This window comes from Octodon degus, unplaced genomic scaffold (genome assembly GCF_000260255.1).
Source record: "Octodon degus isolate 3935 unplaced genomic scaffold, OctDeg1.0 scaffold00485, whole genome shotgun sequence".
In the NCBI taxonomy this organism is placed as follows: Eukaryota; Metazoa; Chordata; class Mammalia; order Rodentia; family Octodontidae; genus Octodon; species Octodon degus.
The window spans coordinates 126,622-144,822 of NW_004525061.1; the positions used below are offsets into that span (position 1 = coordinate 126,622).

Consider the following 18,201-nt stretch of genomic DNA (forward strand, 5'->3'; position numbering starts at 1 on the left):
CCATCTCTCCAGCCCTACTCTACACTCTTTAAGACAAGAGCCCCTGACACTCTAAAAGACCTAGGCTAGAGTCATTTATAAATAATGAAAGCTTCAACTAGTGAGGGAGAGTAAGAAAGAATAAGAATAGATGGTTACACTAAATTAGAGAAAAATAGAATGTATACTGGCTATCTACTGCAAGACCAGTAAAGAGATGCTCGGTCTACGCGTGGAAAAAGTTAGTTTTTAACTTAATCAGCAACATTTAAAATTCTTTACAAATGTAATCCCGTTAATTCTCAGGAAAAGGCTAGGGTCTACTAAGTAAGTATGGGCAGCTCTGAAAATTCAGAATTATTTAAATGCAATTATCAACATCATGAGGAAGAGACTGGTGCAAGAAGTCTGCAGGTTACAATCTTGCATTTGGGTTTCTTTCAAACACGTAAGCGTCTGTTTGTCGCTCTTGTCTCCAAAGCATGGCGATTGAGCAGGAGCAATCAGCGATGACGGGCGGGCTCCATGAACCGTCCAATCAGGTGGGCCGAGGCGGGCGGGCTCTTCCGGTGTCATGGTGCCTAATCGTCGCCCCGTGTTGCCGAGAGCTTCCCAGCTGATCAGACTGCCTTCTTCAGTGACTTCTGCTCTCTGCGGGCTGTGCGGAAGGACCCTGGGAGTGCCTCAAGCCAAGCAATGGTGACGTTGTGGGATGAGCCCTGGGATGGGGTGGAATTCGGGAGAGGCCTGGATGGAAGTGGCCGGAACCAGCCACGAGGAGCTAGACTCCCCGCCGAGCTCCAGATCGCACGGTCCTTGTTAGGGCAAACCGAGGTGCAATTGAGGCCGCTGAGGCAGGCCGGGTTTAAGCAACAGGCGAGGACTTTTTCAGCAGCCCGGGTGCAGACGGGCCAAGGACGAGCCAGGGGCGAGGGTGAGTTTTATTGGGGAGTTTAACCAGGAGAGGAGGGTATCCTCGGCTGAGGGTGGGAAGTTCTGACAGTTAGGGTCTCCGCTCTGGTCCCCCCTGATAAACAGGGCGGCGATGGGAGCAGAGGGCGCCGGGCACAGCGCATCTCGGGGTTTTTCGCGCAGTCGGCGCCCGTCAGTGTAGCTGCTGCGGGTGTCCTGTTTACGGCTGTGCGCGGAGAACGTGGGCTGGGAACTGGTCTGGAGAGCTTTTCTTTTCTAGTTGGGCGGGGACGGGCTCGGGAACCCGACACTCCTCTTCTTTGGCCCAGTCAGCCCTTGTCCCTTGTGCTCTGTGCGGGAGCAGGGTCTGTTCCGGATCCCCAGTCCCCGGGGCAGTACTGCCAGCCGAGAAGGCGATCGGGGTAGCCCCAGCCCTAGCTACGTCTCCACTAGGCTGCGGAGATCGGGGACTTCGGGGAGACCCTAACTCCGCTGTGGGCTGGAGCTGGGTGCAGCTGTGGTGTTCTAGGTCCCTGGTCTCCTTCCTCCAAGCAGCAGACCTGGACGACCTGAAGCTCATAAATGATTGTGATACAGTGTCTCCTACACATAACTCAACTCCTCAGAATTCTGCTGCTTTTTTATATATATTTATACTGATTTCCTAAACTTTTAATGTGTCCCAGTATTGCCAAACTCATGGTAGGTGTTGATAAAAGCCATGAGAATCCAAGCAAAGGTTTAACATTACTGGTGATGTGATTCAGTGGGCGGAGGACTTGCCAAGCACTCAGTGAGTTCCTAGACTCCTCATACAGCAAAACAACAATAAAAAATTATTCTGGGACACTCGCACAGACATATATGTGGGTATGAGAATGAGTGGAATGGGCACATGGTGCATCTCAGAAGTAATCAGGCCATAGTTCTTGGCCAAAATGTAAACACTGTTTCAATGTTGAAATGCTCTTTGAGGTAGATTTTATATATAGGAGTACTGGAGCGGGGTTATAGCCCCAAATGCAAGGTGTGCAGGCTTAGCAATGGTTAGGCCTAAGAAGTTTTCCATGTAGGATGGAAAGAAGGGGTGGGAGGGAAGGGGATGACAGAAGGTGGCAATGTTAGCACCTGCAACAGAGAAGGTCTTCTCTGGAGATGAGATTGTTCTTAGTGTGACATAAAGGAAGGGTTGTTGGCCAAAAGTTCTGAGAGTGAGTCAAACTGGGGTCACAGGCCTGAAAAAAGGAGACTGTATTATAGGGAAATATATTCTGTTACTACTAATCAGTTTGTACAATCATTTCTGTGGCAAAATTGGAAATCAGGAAACTGTCTTGCCTTAGTGTGGTTTTAAAAATAGGGCAGGCATCATCACCAAGGTACACTGAGAGGAGGTTTCTCCAGGATGCAAAAGATTTCAAGGTATGCTTGATATTTTATTGTACAAGAACTAAACTCAAGTATTTTGCTCTGAATTACCTCTCTAAATTTGTGTGTGTGTGTGTGTGTGTGTGTGTGTGTGTGTGTGTGTAAAACACACCTCCAAAAACACTTCCATTCCAGCCTAACAGTGCCAGGTGCAATGTCTGGGGACACACTCTGGGTACAGTGCTGTATGGTGACCACACATTTACACATGGCTCCAAGAAGGCTTGAGCCAGCAGGGAGGGGCAGCCCCAGAGCAGGGGAGGGCCTGGGGAAAACATGCTACTTCTTGGCAGAGATCTTCATTACACTGTTCTGAGTGATTTTGAAGCTCTGCAGGGTGTTGCAAGTGGCCCCTGCCTGCACCTCCTTGTCAGACTCCACCAAAGCAGTATCGTGCCACCCAGGCACGAGGCAGACCTCCTTAAAGCCAGGGACTGGCTGAACAGCATGGACAGCACAAGTATTTTTAAGTTTTGAGACTAGGTCTTATTAAGCTTCTCACGCTAGGGCGAGCTTTTGGTGCTGTTTCCCTGTTGGACTGCTGCAGGGAAGGGCTTGTGCCGCTGTCCCAGCTTCAGAGAGGGACTGTTTCATTACGGTGACTCACCAGGGCAATAGTACTTGGGCAAAGAAGATGCATTGTGGTGCACATGCTTGCCTCAGCTGCCTGGGAGACTGAGACAGAAGTAGCACAACACCAATTCTAGACTGGACAACTGAGTGTGACCCTGTTTCCATATGAAATAGAAATTCTGGGACTTTTATCTTTATATTAAGGTAAAGTCTCTAGTAAGTATTAATCCCTGGGCTGGGGAGATAGCTCCGTAGAATAAGCACTTGCCTGGCAAGTGCAAGGGCTGAGTTCAATCCCTGGTTCCGCTAAAAAAAAAAAAAAAAAAAAAGGTATCAGTCCCTAAGTGAATTACCATGCACTGCACTCAGTAAAGTACATGAAACACTCAGTATTTTATTATACTTTGGCTTTCAGGTACATAAATTTTTTCAAATACAAGGGCTGGCCAAATAGCTCAGTGGATTAAAGTGCCTGCAAGCAGGCTCAGGGACCTGGGGTTCAATCCCCAGGCCTTCCATGCAAGCCCCGCCCCCAGGGCATGCTGAGACTGATTGAGACTGGGCATGGTGACACGTGCCTGTAATCCCAGCTCTGGAGAGGCTGTAAACAGGTGGATTGCTACGAGTCTGATCTAGTAGTGAGACCCCGAACACCTTGTAGACCCTTCCCTAAAAAAATAGCCCCCCCCCAAAAAAAAAAAACAAAACAAATGAAGGGGTGTTGAGTAGTTGAAAAGAATAAAAGGCCTAGCAATAATGTTTGCTTAATCAGTATATTCTGTGCAATGTCAATATATTTTAAGTTCCTTTGGATTGAGTAAGATTTTTTTCTAACTCAAGCAGTGTCTGTAAACTCATTCCTTTAGTTCTATAGAAAGTCCTCTGTAGAATATGACACAGGTTATTTCCTGTTTTGAGTGCTGTATTAATCAGGTCCTCCAGAGGAGCCAAATCAGAAGAATAGTGTATGTACTCTTTGGAAGAGGAAGGATCACTCTGTGTTTTGTTGTTTTTATTGTTTTGTATTATAAAGAGGTGTCCCACTCTGATCATACTGTCTAGCTAGCATCATTATGATGAAGGATTTAGGACAGAAATTTTCATTGAACAGACACAAGGATCAAGCAGTTTGAACAAGCCACCAAGCAGGTGTAAGACTAAAGAGAAAACTTGCGGGTCTAGTTCAAATGTATGCCATTTTGGGAACCCTTCTTGCTGCTTTAGCCTCTTGTCAGTACCTGCCTTTCTGCACTGAGTTGTCCACTTTGCCATGGCCTTAATGGTGTGAAGGCACATCTGTTTAGCACTGTCACTCCAAGACTTTCCCATTTGCAGTGATTTTTATCTCTGGGGAAAGATACGACGATGAGCCTTTGTTGCATATTCCATGAGTGAAAAAAGATTGTGATCCCTGAAATCCCTCCAAGTGTCTCCTGAATTCTCTACTCTTAGGACAGAATTTCCGTGTTGGTATTCTGGAGAAGCCCATGAGAGTGGCTTACAGAGAAGGGCACTGCTAAGATAAAGCACACAGCGTCAGTTCAGGCACCCCTGAGTCTGGCCTTTACTTCTCTCAGTGGTTATCATCCCAGAGAATCAGACAGTGCGGCCACCTTTACTTTCACACCAGTGAAATATGGAATGTAGTGCAGGTAGAGACAAGGAAAGAATGTGAAGCATAGACACAGTTCATTGCTCTGTCTCACTGCTGGGCCTGCACAAGAGCAGGAAGAAATGGAATAGAAGGAGTGTCCCAGTGTTGTCAGATGGGAGAAAATTAAATGAGACGTAGGACTTATGAGTCAGGCTCAGCCAAAATGGAGACAACTGTTCCTCTTCCAAAGAGTTGCTCAGGTGGTTCTACAGTGCCGAAGTAGAGTTTTGGTGCCTCTTGTGGTCTTTGTTTACCTATCCTGGCACCTTCTCATTCTTGAGCTTGTGTGTCCTTGTACCTGCTAAGTCAGTGGTGTGGAAGACCACCTGAGCAACTTTTTGGAAGAGAAACAGTTGTCTCCATTTTGGCTGAGCCTGACCCATAAGTCCTGTGTCTCATTTAATTTTCTCCCGTCTGACAACACTGGGACACTCCTTCTATTCCATTTCTTCCTGCTCTTGTGCAGGCCCAGGTTTTTATTTTGGGGATTTTCTTCATGTGACATTGAGTTGGGAAGTATAGGAGCACTGTTCTATTTGCATTTTTCAACAACAACACTCCAGAAGAGCACTGTGTGCAGCAAAAAGACATTGCTCTGCAAAGCTGGGAGCTAATTCTGCTTCCGTGCACTTATTCCCCAGGCCAGGTCGCACCAACATCAAGGGATGCAGCCTTGAGGAGGAATGGTTTGGGGTAGAATCTATCATTGGCCTTTACATGCAGTTGATTTTTTGTTTTTGTTTTTGTTTTTTCTCTTGTTCTTCTTGCCTCAGTGGGCAAGAAACAGAGCAGCATTACATCATTGAAGAAGAGTTTGTGTTGTATGAACTACCTTGTCCGGCATGCTGGCCAGAGAAGGAAATACCCCTGTGTCAGGCACCAAAATCAGGAGCTCGCAGTGAGTTATGGAGAGTTGTTCCATCGGCTTACCCTAACTTGCTGTTTGGATTCTACTGACTGCAAGTGCATGGACTCTGAAAGACCCCCAGTCGTGGAACTGGTGATTGTGTGGGCGCTGAGCAATCCAAGACAGGAGTGGGGTTTATGCTGCAGGCACTAGTTTTCATTCGAAGTGTATAGAACTAGCGTTCACCTGAGAAAACTTTGTTCTTCTGTCAGTTGTCACTGGTGCACATTTGGTCCTATCATCTGGGTGATCCTGAGATTGCTGCCAGGGCCTAAGCACACTATTGTATCCCAGTGAGATAATTTACTGTACCAGAGCCCTGTCTTATCATACTGCAGTGAGATGGAAGGGGGAAGGTGGAAGGACTCATGACCGCTGTGTGAGTTTTCTGTGGGTGTGGCTATGCTGCTGGGTTCCCTGTTTTTTAAATAGCTCTTCTGCTATTATGGTTTATATTTAAATTTTCCTTTAAGTGTCTCATGAGTTTGAAAGATGACTTGCTTGTGAAGGCTTTGTCATCATCAGTTGGTTCATATATTCATGAGTTCAGTATCTGAGTGTGCTTTTAGGAGGCTTCACTTTGTTAGATGTTGGCAGCTAGGAGCATGGCCTGGAAAAGTGTTGCCTGGTCTGTATCTCCTCCCGTGTTTCTCAGGTGTCTGGATGCCCTACCTTAAGTGCCATTTTTATCTCCCATGTGACTGAAACAGTGAACTATACTAAATTTCTGTAAGTTGTAGATCTTGAGTATTTGCCCCAATGACAGGAAAGTTGGTAAGACACTTAAAAATTGTACACAGATTATATCTCAGCTCCATACTAGTTCAAGTAAGTCCAGAATTTTTAACCTTTTTTCCACATTTCCTAAGTCATTATAGAGTATTTATAAAGGCCATGAAAAAAGTGAATATATGTTTATTATTGCCTATGATGAGGCTCAGTACCAGAATACCAGCCAAGGATGCTTAGATGCCCGTGATATACCCATGGCAATGTAATATAATAATAAATAAACAGAACCCTGTGTACTCTAGATTACCAAGAAAATTGGATCAAAGTTGGCCACAAAAGAAGGGAAGATGAAAGTGATCCTGCTAAGGTCAACTTTGAGAAAGTGCTGCCTGTTAAACTCACTATGGGTCTCTTAGGAAGTAAGCCATTCATACCTGTGATTTTTGCTACAGGTAGAGAGAAGGGTACCATGTCTCATACAATTGCTATAATCCAAGAGTGTTTGTAGACATTGTGTTTTGGTTTTTTTTGTTTGTTTTTTTTTGACATTGTGTTTTTGAAAACAACATGCTTAGTGTGGTAAGACTTTGTGTAAAAGCAGCAGGGGGAATGCAGGATTTTTTGTGTCAGAGAAGCAAAGTGCTGGGAAAAACTCGGGCACCAGCCGCAGACCGGGACACATGGACCCTTAGTGCAAGCAAAGCAAGGGCTCGAGCAAAAGGCTGCTGCTCTGCCTTTAGTCTTTTTCTGATATACTGAGTCTCAGCCTTTAGGTTACTTTCAGTTAACAGAACAAAATCTTATCCTGTGTACCTAAGATTAATGTTTAAGCTATACATGACATCCTGCTGGGCATCTGAGAGCAAGGACACAAAAACAGGATGTCCTTGAGGAGTTCCAGGGGTTCTTTGTTACTCCCTCTGCTGTTGCAGTCCTGTTTTCCTCGACCCACTTGCGCACATCTCTATTTTAACTCCTTATCCCAACCACATGCAGTAGATGGAATGTGGGAAAGCAGAGGAGGATGGAGGGTAGTCCAATTGGCTCCTGAACTGGTGGCTTTCATTGGAGAATTTTCTTGGGGTGACATTAGTATCAGTTATATGCTGGCTCACTTTGAAAGTAGTTCAGTGTGATAGATTTGAGAGAAATTTAGGAGAGTTAGATGAATAAGTCTTCTGTAACTGCTAATGTCACCTCATCATTTTTTTAAACAATTTTAGAAATTTTGTCTGTCTTTGTTGTGGGTTAAACTGTGGGGTGGACAGCATGAAAGGGTAATCAGAAGGGTGTTACTAAATGATGAAAAGGATTACAGGCAATTTTTTTGTGGTACTGGGGATGAAATCCAGTACCTTTCCATTCATTTTACATTTTTAGTATCATTATTTTAAATTTTAATACTTGGTCTCACTATATTGCCTAGCTGACCTTGAATTTGTGAGACTCTTTCAGCCTCCCAAAATAGGTGTGGATCACCAAACTGCTAGAGTTCTACTTCTGTAGCCCAGTAGATCACAGTCTTGGTTAAATTAAATGTCATCAATTATTTGTTTTCATGTCCAGAAAGTAGTAATTTGTATCCATTGAGAATGTCTAAGGACCAACCTGAAAGATATAGGAGTCTTTCTGGCCTAGATGTGTGTCTGTAAACTGGAGATGGTGTGTAGAAAAAAAAATTTTTTTAATTCTTTTTTCCTAGATTTTGAAACAGAGAACCTAACGTGATTGTAATTTAATGAAATCTTTGTCCTTTTGCGTACTATAAGCCACTTTGAGGCAATACATTCATTTCTGTTGATGGGATGACTCAGTGTGCCACCCCTTGATAACCTCAGGATGATGACGTATGATGCAATACATTATGATATGCTTTGGACATGATAGAAGGGAATAAAACTACCAGCCTGAAAAATACTGGAATAAGTTCGTGTTCTCTAAAACCAAAAAATGAATTTTAGGAACTACAAAAGTTAAAAGCAGAATATATTTATTGAGGGAAAGAAATCTGTCTAAGACAGGGACAGAATGGGACCCAAATGGGTTTCCAAGGAATCTGCCTTTATTAGGGATCTTTTATACAGCAAAAGCATGAGGTGAGGTGGGTCTAAGGTAGAAACATGGGAACTCACTGGATGGGCATGAGGTAGGACAAAACTGTGGTCCACCAGCAAAATTACAAGCATAGTTGCTCAGGTTATATTGATTAAATCAGGATCAAAAGGTAAAGGAGTCACAGAGCAAGCAGGCTTTTCCTATAGTGGGATGGGCTAGGGACTCTTCCTGGCTTCCTCTAGGTGACAGAGACCTATTTAGAATATCAATCCCTGATGTTTATCCTTAGAGAGGTATTCATTTGTTTGATCTTTTGTCTGGAGGTCTGGGCCTCAGCAGGAGTGTCTGTCTCTCCCACATTTGCCGGGTATCTTGTCTTCCATACTGGTTCCTTCTGAGGGCCTGTCCCTGTCCGACTGCCTAAAATATTTCTATCTAATTCAGCTGCCTAGAACAAATTGCAATTGGAGCAGTGAACTAAGCCTGGAAACTCAAAATTGTGGTAACACTGAATGATGAGAATATTAAATTTGGGGCCCACCATTTCCTGTTGTAGAATTTCTTTGTGTTCAGTGAACAACATGTATTTGAGTTCAAAAAAGAATTTGTGGGGCCCAGGAGATGGCTCAGTAAAATAAGCGCTTCCCTGGCAAGCATAAGGGCCTGAATTCAATCCCTGGTTTCGCAAAAAAAAAAAAAGAAAAAGAAAAAGAACGAAAGAAAAGAAAAAGAAAGAAAAGAAATTGTGAAAAGAGCAAATTCAACCCTCTGCTGACTATGCATGAATATTGAGGTTGTAAATTGAGTTTGCAGCCAAGGGATCAATCTTATTCTGGGAGGCAGGTTAAGTAAGGTGGGAAAAGTTTCCAGACCTAAATTTCTTAACCTTTTCCTGACTAATCTGGCGAACCACTCTGGGCTGCATGAACATAATTAGAGTGGTGTGGAAGGAGTATCTAACCTTTTCTGTGGATTCCCTTTTGAACAGCAGTGAAGAGGGTTCTTCACGGAACTGTTTCCCTTTTACTTCTTTTGCAGCAAGTTATTTGTATAAAATAGAAGTTACCTCAAAGATCTAAGACTTAATTTTCATGATTTAATTAAAAGAGTGGTTTTTCTCAATTAAAAACTGAATGGAGGGGCTGGGGAGATAGCTCAGTAGAATAAGCGCTTCCCTGGCAAGAGCAAGGGCCTGAGTTCAATCCCCGGTTCCACCAAAAAAAAAAGCAACCAAAAACTGAGTGGAGAATTGATTACATTTGAAGAGTCAAGAGGAACTTTAAAAGTAAACTACTTTTTTTTTTATCATAGATAAAAGAGAGGGAGGAAAAGGAGGGCAGAGAGGGAGAGAGAGAGAGGGAAAGAGGGAGAGAGAGAGAGATAATCATGTTTGTGAACAAATCATCAACTATAGTTAATCTCAGTGTATCTCTGGTTTTATCTAATGACTTCCAAGTTGGTCATGGATGGATTTTTGGAAGCTCTTTTCATACTCTCGTCAAGTACTGTATTATTTGTTTTTAACTCTTCAGAATGATATATGAGTTACTACTTTTGAATAATCTAACAGTATTATGTGGAAAAGAGTTATCTGTGGCCTGTTGGCCGAGGATTTTAGGGAGGGTTGTATTTCAGCCACTTCACTCCTTTATTCTACTGGCTCTGGAATTGGGTTATTTCTAGGGTTTTTTTTTGAGGGGGGGTGTTGTTTGTCTTTAAAATTTTGATTGTTAGTAAAAGTGTTAATTTATCTTCTGCAATTGTTAATTAAGATTTTTCACAAAATAGTAATGCTAATGCGGACATTATAGAAAATTTTTAAATTTGTAGAATTTTTTCACATAATTTTTATTTGATATTACACGTATGTTCTGCTTTATTGTAAAATTTTTAAACACATGGAACAATTTTATTTATATCTATCTATATTTAAACATTTTCTTTAGAATTTTATCTTGCATTCCTTGATTATATCTCAGTTGAATGTCTTTCAAGTGTGGGCTTCTAATATTTGTAAAGTTTCTTCGTCACTCTGTGCTGCATGTGATATAATGTTTACAATTAGTAATCCTGTTTTATCCTTGGTGCAAAATTACATGTTAGATTGAATAGTACCAAATTAACATAGCCTCAACATGTTTTACTGAATTAATGGTAGACTGCTGTATCTTTTTACACAGCTATTTTATCTTGCTTTATCTGTTTAGTTTATTGTATTTTTAAAATATTTGTATACATTTCTGAGAAATAAAAATTAAGTACGTATATAATTTAATGTGTGGTGCTTTGAAACATACATTGTCAGTTGGCAAACCTGAGCAGACATTTCACAAACTAGTTTGTTTGAAGTGAGAACACTTTATGTTGAATCCTTGATAATTTCACAGGGTAAATTAGTGTTACCAATGTTCACAGTCATGTACAATAAGGGTCTTATTTTTCCTGCCCAAATAAAATTAAAAATTTTGAACAGTATATCCATTCCTTCTTTCCTGTAAGAATTTTTTTCTCACAGAGGACACAAAGTTGAATCTTGTTTGCTAATTTGTGCTCTCATGTGCTCCCTCAGTTGTGTTTAAAATAACTCCCATTTAAAGGAAAGTCTCCCTAGCACAGTTTTCCTAGCGTTCTGTCAGTGTAATTTATGCTTCTGTCAACGGACTTCCTTTGTTTCCCAGTTTGGGGGGGTGGGGAATGGATTGGTTTAGTGCAGTTTTGTGGAGTTTTTCTTTTTCTTTTTCTTTTTTTTTTTTTGGTTTTTTAATTTGTTTGCTTTTTTTCTTTTGATAGATTTTCTTCTATATTCTTCTTGAACTGGAAAATTGAAATGTGTGAGTTGTTTTATATTTAACCATGTTTAATCCTCAGCACTCCTTCCATTTCTGTTTCATTTGGAGATGATGTGATTACAGCCAGGGATTCATAGCTGTGGAGCTGGCAGCTGTGTTGTCTGGTGACACTTAGTACCTGCTTGAGAGGCCTTCCAAGGCTAGCCTGAGCTCTAGGTGACATGACTAATCCTCATTTGTGTGTCCTCTGATTTTTCTGCCCTACCCTCTCAGTATCAGTGTAATAACCCCTCCTCTGTAAATGGGCATAGAGTTTTCACCGTAAGCAGGATGTCTAGATGTTGATCAGCTCTGATGTCTGTGCTCTATTTCTCTTACTTTCTGACCTGTTTTCCTTTCCTTTTCTTTCTCTTTTATCAATGTCTTTCTATATAGTTTAGGCTGGCCTTGAGCTCAGAGTTACATTTTGTCTTTTTGTGTTTGAAGTTGGATAGATAAAAATTAATATATACTTTCCTAGTGGTAATTTAGTGTTTAAATATTTTACAATAAACTATATTGTAAAAAATTGGTGATGTGATGGGGCTGGTGAGATGGCTCAGTGGTCTAAAGCACCTACTTAGAACAAGCTTAGCAAAGCACAGGGAACGTGGTTCAATCCCCCAGCACCACATGCCAGTCAGCCCTGCCCCCTGGTGGACTGAGCTGGCCACACACACACACACACACACACACACATAAATAAATAAATAAATAAAAATTAAAAAAAAAATTGGTGAACTCTAACAATACAAACAATACATGCAGTGGATAAGGGTATCCTGGTTTTGCTTTACGTGGCTCCTCCTTTTTGGCCTCAAACATGACCACTTTCCTAATGTGGCTGCATTTCCTACACTTAGTAGTGTGGTTTTCTTTGAGCAGTAATCTTTAGTTTCCCACCTTGCCATCTTCAATAAGCGACTCATAGAAATTGCGTAGGTTGGGCTTTGGGTTTGTTTGGTATTGGTTTTCATTGTCTCGTTGTTTACAGGTGCTCTTATGTGAGTGTGGGACACATTGCTTTGTCACTCATTCCTCTGAACGTGTGGTTCAAGTTTTTTCAAGTTTATTTTTTATTGATATACAAAGAATCACACATGTTCCCAGGAACAGTAGCATGGTGTGTTCTTTGGACACTGGAATAAATATCATTGCACTGTAGATTTTGGTAAACTCCAAAGTGTAGGGAATGAGTGTGGAGTACATTAATTGACCTTGTATTCTTGAACGCTTGTATTCTTCCACAGTTCCATTTTCCTTGGCCATTTCCTCAACCAGGGTCATGAGTCTTGTTTTAAATCTGTTGTTTTCTCTTGGGTTAGATGTATTTTAGTCATTTTTAAGATTTGTGTTTTATGATCTTTACTCTGTAAACACATTGTGAATATTTATACTCTGCAAACTTCTTCCTGTCACATTTCCCTCCCATGATTTTTATAGTTTTAAATTTCTTATTTATATTCTGATGGCTTACTTTGTTCTGAAGAAACCTTTTCTCACATCTAACATTTCATTATGAACTTTCAGGAGGGGGCCTGGCCCTAGCTCAGGCCTTTAAGTGGCTGCTTCCACAAAGCTGTCAGCCTCAGGTTGCTGGAGTTCAAACCTCACACCTCTCCAGCTGGCCAAAAGTGCCCTGAAGGCATTCGAGGAACCAAAAAAAAAAAAAAAAAAATCCTTATTTCATTATGAACTTTCAGGCATTCAAGTTTCTCTTTCCCATTTCAATATTTAACATTATTGTTGTTCATAGAAATGATGAGTATATAGTACAGATTTCCAAGTACCTACCTGCTTCTCCCCTGGTTGTATATGAAATGGACTGTGATTTCCTCCAGGGTTATACCTCACCAGCTCCATCATCAATCAGTATTGTATTTACCTGAAGGCTCATTAAAAACTGTCTTCTTGTGATCTATTGGTCATTTTCTGTATGTTTAGTATACAAGGTATCATAATATTTACAAGGTATTGAACACTATTAGACTTTTAATGTACTGAGCAGCTTTAAGCAATTTTTTGTTTTATTTTTTTAAAAAGCAAAGGTGTGATTTTGAATTGAAATGATGTTTTTCTTGAATTTTTACTTTTATTATAAGTGCCCAAATAACTTTGTAAAATACTGATTTTCAGTGCATATATTTTTTATCATATTCTTCCTCTCCTCACTCTACCTTAAACCCCTCTGGAGTTTCTTACATTCATGTGAATAACATTTGGTGTCACTGAGCTGTAAAATAATATGCCATCCTTCATCTAGTTTCATTGTCCTTAGAATCCTCCAGTACAGCTAGTTTTCCACTAGAAGTTTTGATTATTATTTATAAATCTTGATGTTAATCAATTTTTCTATGAAAGCAGATTCAACTTTAAAAGTACTACCAGTGTACTAATAGAAAAAAAACGCAATTTCATTTCCCATGATTATCAAAGCAACTGATTAATACTTATTTACCTTAGTGTTTTGTGCATGGTGATCTTGTAGGCTCCTTCTGTGAGCTGTGCTCTAGGGACAACTGCTTGACCAGCAGGACAAGCAGCATTCTTACTCTGCTAGTGCTTTAGCAATATATTACCGTCTAGCATCAGAATTGCTGTGAGTGAAGGTATACATATAGATGGAGTGTAAGAATTTGATGACCCAAACGTGAAGTTAATATTTAAATGATTCAAGCCAGGACTGCTGTTGCATAACTATAGCCCTACATTGAGGAAGGTGGATTGCCATGATTTGGAGCCCAGTCTGGGTTGCATATTGAGTCCAAGGCCAACCTGAGCTACATAGTGAGATACTGTCTCAAAAAAAGCGATATTATATAACACTATATTATCGTATATAGTATATGCTTTATAATACTATACTATATATCATGTATTACATTATGTATTTTATATATATATATATATATATATATATAGTGATTCAGCCTCAATTCAGCTCCTTCTGTGTAAAGTTGAGATGTTCCAGACAGTCTCAGCCTTCCTTCTGGAAATATGGTATGTGTGATTATTTAGGAGTCAGTGACCTTTGAGGATGTGGCTGTGACCTTCACCTTGGAGGAGTGGGCTTTGCTGGATCCATCCCAAAAGAAGCTCTACAGAGATGTGATGAGAGAAATCCAACAGAACATGGCTGCTATAGGTAAGAATGAGCTCATATTCTAAATTATATGGAGCACAGTTTTTCTTGGACATTAGCATATTTTCATTATTTAAAATTACATTTTACATTTCATTATGTAAAATTATTTTGGCCAACATCCTAGGCATAGCCACATTACATGTGGTTATATTATAATTGGTATCTAGTCATTTTTATATAAAAATATTAACTCATTTTATATCTGTCTACAATTCAGGAAGAAACTGGGAGAACCAGCAAAATGATGAAAAATACAAAAATTCGTGGAGACATCTAAGGTAATTTTTGCACACAAGAAAGGGAAATGTTCTTTAAGAGTCAGGCTGTGGACAGAAATACTAAAGCCACACAAACTGTATAGAAGAAACCATGTTCAAATTTAGTTAATCTCAAATTCTCTAAAGTTGTACCCTGGTTCAGTTACATAATTTGACAGTTGAATATCTGAAATATTCCTATATTTGGAACTGAAGTACTGATACTATGCAACAGGTGACACTATGCTATATCACTATTAAAATTGTTTTTCCATGATTAACATAATGAAAATATATAAAATTACATTTTGGCTTTGGGTATGAAAAATTAATGTAGTCTTTTAATGGGACCCCATTATTAGAACATCTAATTAAATATACATGTGAATGTGAAATAATGTTCACAGAATTACTAAACTGAGCAGTGTTCAAAACCCAAATGAATGCTAGTGTTCAGTAATAGCTGTTTTCAGGCTGGGAAGATAGCTCAGCAGCTTAAGCACCTGCCTGGCAAGTGCAGTGTTCTGAGTTCAATCCTCGGTACCGCAAAATAAAGAAAAGAAAAGAAAAATATAGTAATAATAATAAATAACTTCTTTTTGGTACCAGGGATCAAATTCGGGACCTGTGCTTGCCAGGCAGGCCCTTATGCTACGAGCTATCTCCCCAGCTCCTAATAACAACAACAACAACAACAATAGTAATAATAATAATAGCTGTTTTTAAGCCATCATCCAGAGTTTTGAATCCATTGATGTTTTTAAATTCTTAGAAAGCACTCCAGTATTGTTGGTAGGGATTAACATGCAGACACTATATTAATCAGTGTATAGATGTCTGAAAAAGTAAATATTGAGATTTCATTTGATTCTCTCTTTTGCAAATTTTCAAAAGAGATCCACGCAGATCCATGCTCAAAGCAGTATGGTTCATAATTACTAGCTCTGTAGCTACCATCAGTAAATGCGGGGATAAAGAACGTTAGGGGTGCTCTTCACATCATACTGCATGCTGTTAGTTTCATGCTCTGTGGCTCTTGAAGCAAGATGAGAGCATGAAGCTCAGCAGTACAACTTAACTGATGAGAGCCTTTCTCCGCAAAACATTTTTCTAAAACCTAGAATGTTGTTTAGCACTAAGATCTTGGGTTTAATTTCCAGATGGAAAAAAAAAAAAACTACAAAAAAGTGCTATATTTTCAGTCAAAAAAGATTAAATTGATGTTATTTGATAACCTCATTCCCCCAAAATGGAAGGGCCTTTATCCCATAATGTTAAATGAAATATTTGGCACACAGACATTAAATATCAAATGGTTTCTCTTATATGAGAAACACAAAGTGTACATTTAGGAGTAAAATAGAGGTGGTAGAAAACAGACAGAATTTTTGGAGATGGTAAGAGGATCAAAAAGAGAGAATGGGGAGATTGGTGGGAAAGGGGTAAAAAGTGATAGAATTATTCCCCAAAATGAAAGTAAACATGTATTGCAAACATACCAATTGTAAAAATCCCAAAAAACATCACTTTGGGCGGGGTGTTTAATAGCTCTTTTTAATGCATCTTCCAGAACAATTAGTTGCCAGAGAGTCCTTTTTTCTTTTCTTTTTCTTTTCCTTTTTTTTTAGACATTGTTTCACTATGCAGTTTGGGCTGGCCTTATGTTCATTTTTGTAGCCCCCAGGCTGGGCTTAAACTCATATCCTCCTGTCCTAGCCTTCCAAGTGTTGGGATTATAGGTGTGTGCCACCATGGCCGGTTCCAGGGCCACATGGTCAGTGCTCACATCTGTGGGGCCACCCAGGTATCTGGATGCCTGGGCGTCCAGGGCCAGGACCGCATGGCATGTGGGGCCAGCGATTGAACTCGGATCCTTGTGCTTTCCAGGTAGGTGCTTATGCCTCTGAGCTATCTCCCTGGCCCCTAGTTGTCAGAAATTCTTAAGGGGCATTAAACCAGTACTTCTGGTAAATCAATTATAATAAGACCCCTTTATTGTGATTGGTTTGTTTATTTTTATTTCTTCACAGAAATGAAGAGGTAGAGAAAAGCTATCAATACAAAGCTTGGAATCAACATGATAAATGTGGGAAAGCATTCAGAACATATAGTCATTATCAAACACATAGAAGTCACACTTCGGAGAAAACCTTTGTATGTAAGCATTGTGGGAAAACTTTGAGAACACACAGTCTTTGTCAAATACATGAAAGAAGGCACACTGGGGTGAAACCTTATGTTTGTAAGCAATGTGGAAAAACTTTCAGCACACACAGTCTTCTTCAAATACATGAAAAAAGGCACACTGGGGTGAAACCTTATGTTTGTAAGCAGTGTGGGGAAGCTTTTAGTGCACTCAGTTTTTATCAAAGACATGAAAGAATTCACACTTGGGAGAAACCCTATATGTGTGAGCAGTGTGGAAAAACTTTTACTGCTAGTGGTTCATTGGGTCGACATAAGAGAAATCACACAGGGGTGAAACCATACATATGTGAGCAATGTGGGAAAGCATTCAGTACATACAGCTATTGTCAAATACATAAAAGAACTCATGTAGGGGAAAAACCTTATGTGTGTAAGCAATGTGGGAGAGCTTTTATTACCAGCAGTTCATTGTATAGACATGAAAGAAGTCACACTGGAGAGAAACCCTTTGTATGTAAGCAGTGTGGGAAAGCTTTCAGTAGACAAAGTCATTGTCGAACCCATGAACAAAGTCACAAAAGGGAAAAACCTTATGTATGTAAAACGTGTGGCAAGGCATTCACTACAAACAAGTATTATGAAATACATGAAAGAAGTCACAAAGGGGAAAAGCCTTACGTATGTAAAACATGTGGCAAAGCATTTGCTACAAGCAAGTATTGTCAAACACATGAAAGAATTCATACTAGGGAGAAACCCCTATTCATGTAAACAGTGTGGGAAAGTTTTCAGTGTATACAAATATTGTCAAATACATGAAAATATATATACTAAGGAGAAATCCTATATATGTGAGTAATGTGGGAAAGCCTTCACTTTAACACATCACTTTGAGTTCTTAGAAGAACTCAGACTGAGGAAAAACCCCATGTGTGAGCAGTGTGGAAAAGCATTCATTCATAACACATTACTTTGAAATCAAAAGAACACTATGGCTTAAACGTCTGCCTGCAAACGTTAGGTCCCCAAGTTCGATCCCCAGTACCAGAAAAAAAGAAAAAAACAACACTGGTGAAGGGCCCTATGTAAGCATTGTGGAAAATCATTCAGAAGCCACACATTTTCACACTAGGGAGAAACCATGTGTGTATATAAGCGTATTTCACAAATCCTATGAAAAATGTCTTATGTATTGTTGACACAAAGTCAAATATTTCTGTGTAGAGTGCCTCAGAATATACACTACCAGAAAAAGATACTACGAAATTTAAATGCAATGTTTTTCAGTAACTTACTTGCTAAGGAAGTCTCTGAATTACATATTTGTAGGGTGTCTTAATTACTTTTCTCTCATTGCTGAGACAAAATAACCTGACACCTAATGTTAAAAGAAGAAAAGTTTGTTTAGCTCACACTTTGTAGAGGTTTCAGTCCATAATCAGCTGGCTGCATGGCAGAATGGCACATGGCAGGGCAGCAGTTCATGGCACTCACAAGGCAGCAAAAGTAACCAATCAGGCTTAGCAATGACCCTTATATCTGATCCAGAGTGCTGGGATTAGGGCAGCACCACACCAATCAGT

At 40.2% G+C, this 18,201-nt stretch overlaps 1 protein-coding gene across 2 annotated transcripts; it reads left to right on the plus strand.

Annotated features, from left to right (window-relative positions):
* The first annotated feature begins 549 nt into the window (after positions 1–549).
* Positions 550–17,709, plus strand: LOC101579449 (zinc finger protein 709-like). 2 transcript variants are annotated; one of them, XM_023708709.1, is made up of 5 exons: positions 550–678; positions 5,320–5,444; positions 14,087–14,213; positions 14,431–14,491; positions 16,501–17,709. In XM_023708709.1, the coding sequence occupies exons 2-5, from the start codon at positions 5,370–5,372 to the stop codon at positions 17,387–17,389; spliced, it is 1,152 nt and encodes a 383-aa protein (XP_023564477.1). In that variant the 5' UTR covers positions 550–678; positions 5,320–5,369; the 3' UTR covers positions 17,390–17,709. The 2 variants fall into 2 exon arrangements, with proteins under 2 accessions (XP_023564477.1, XP_023564479.1); XM_023708711.1 differs by lacking the exon at positions 16,501–17,709 and having other exon boundaries at positions 14,431–14,495.
* Positions 17,710–18,201: the final 492 nt, after the last annotated feature.

Coding starts and splice junctions, on each gene's coding strand:
- LOC101579449 (XM_023708709.1), top strand. CDS start 5,370: ATGAACTACCTTGTCCGGCATGCTGGCCAGAGAAGGAAATACCCCTGT. Junction 5,445..14,086: donor ACCAAAATCAGGAGCTCGCA/GTGAGTTATGGA, acceptor GTGATTATTTAG/GAGTCAGTGACCTTTGAGGA. Junction 14,214..14,430: donor ACAGAACATGGCTGCTATAG/GTAAGAATGAGC, acceptor TCTACAATTCAG/GAAGAAACTGGGAGAACCAG.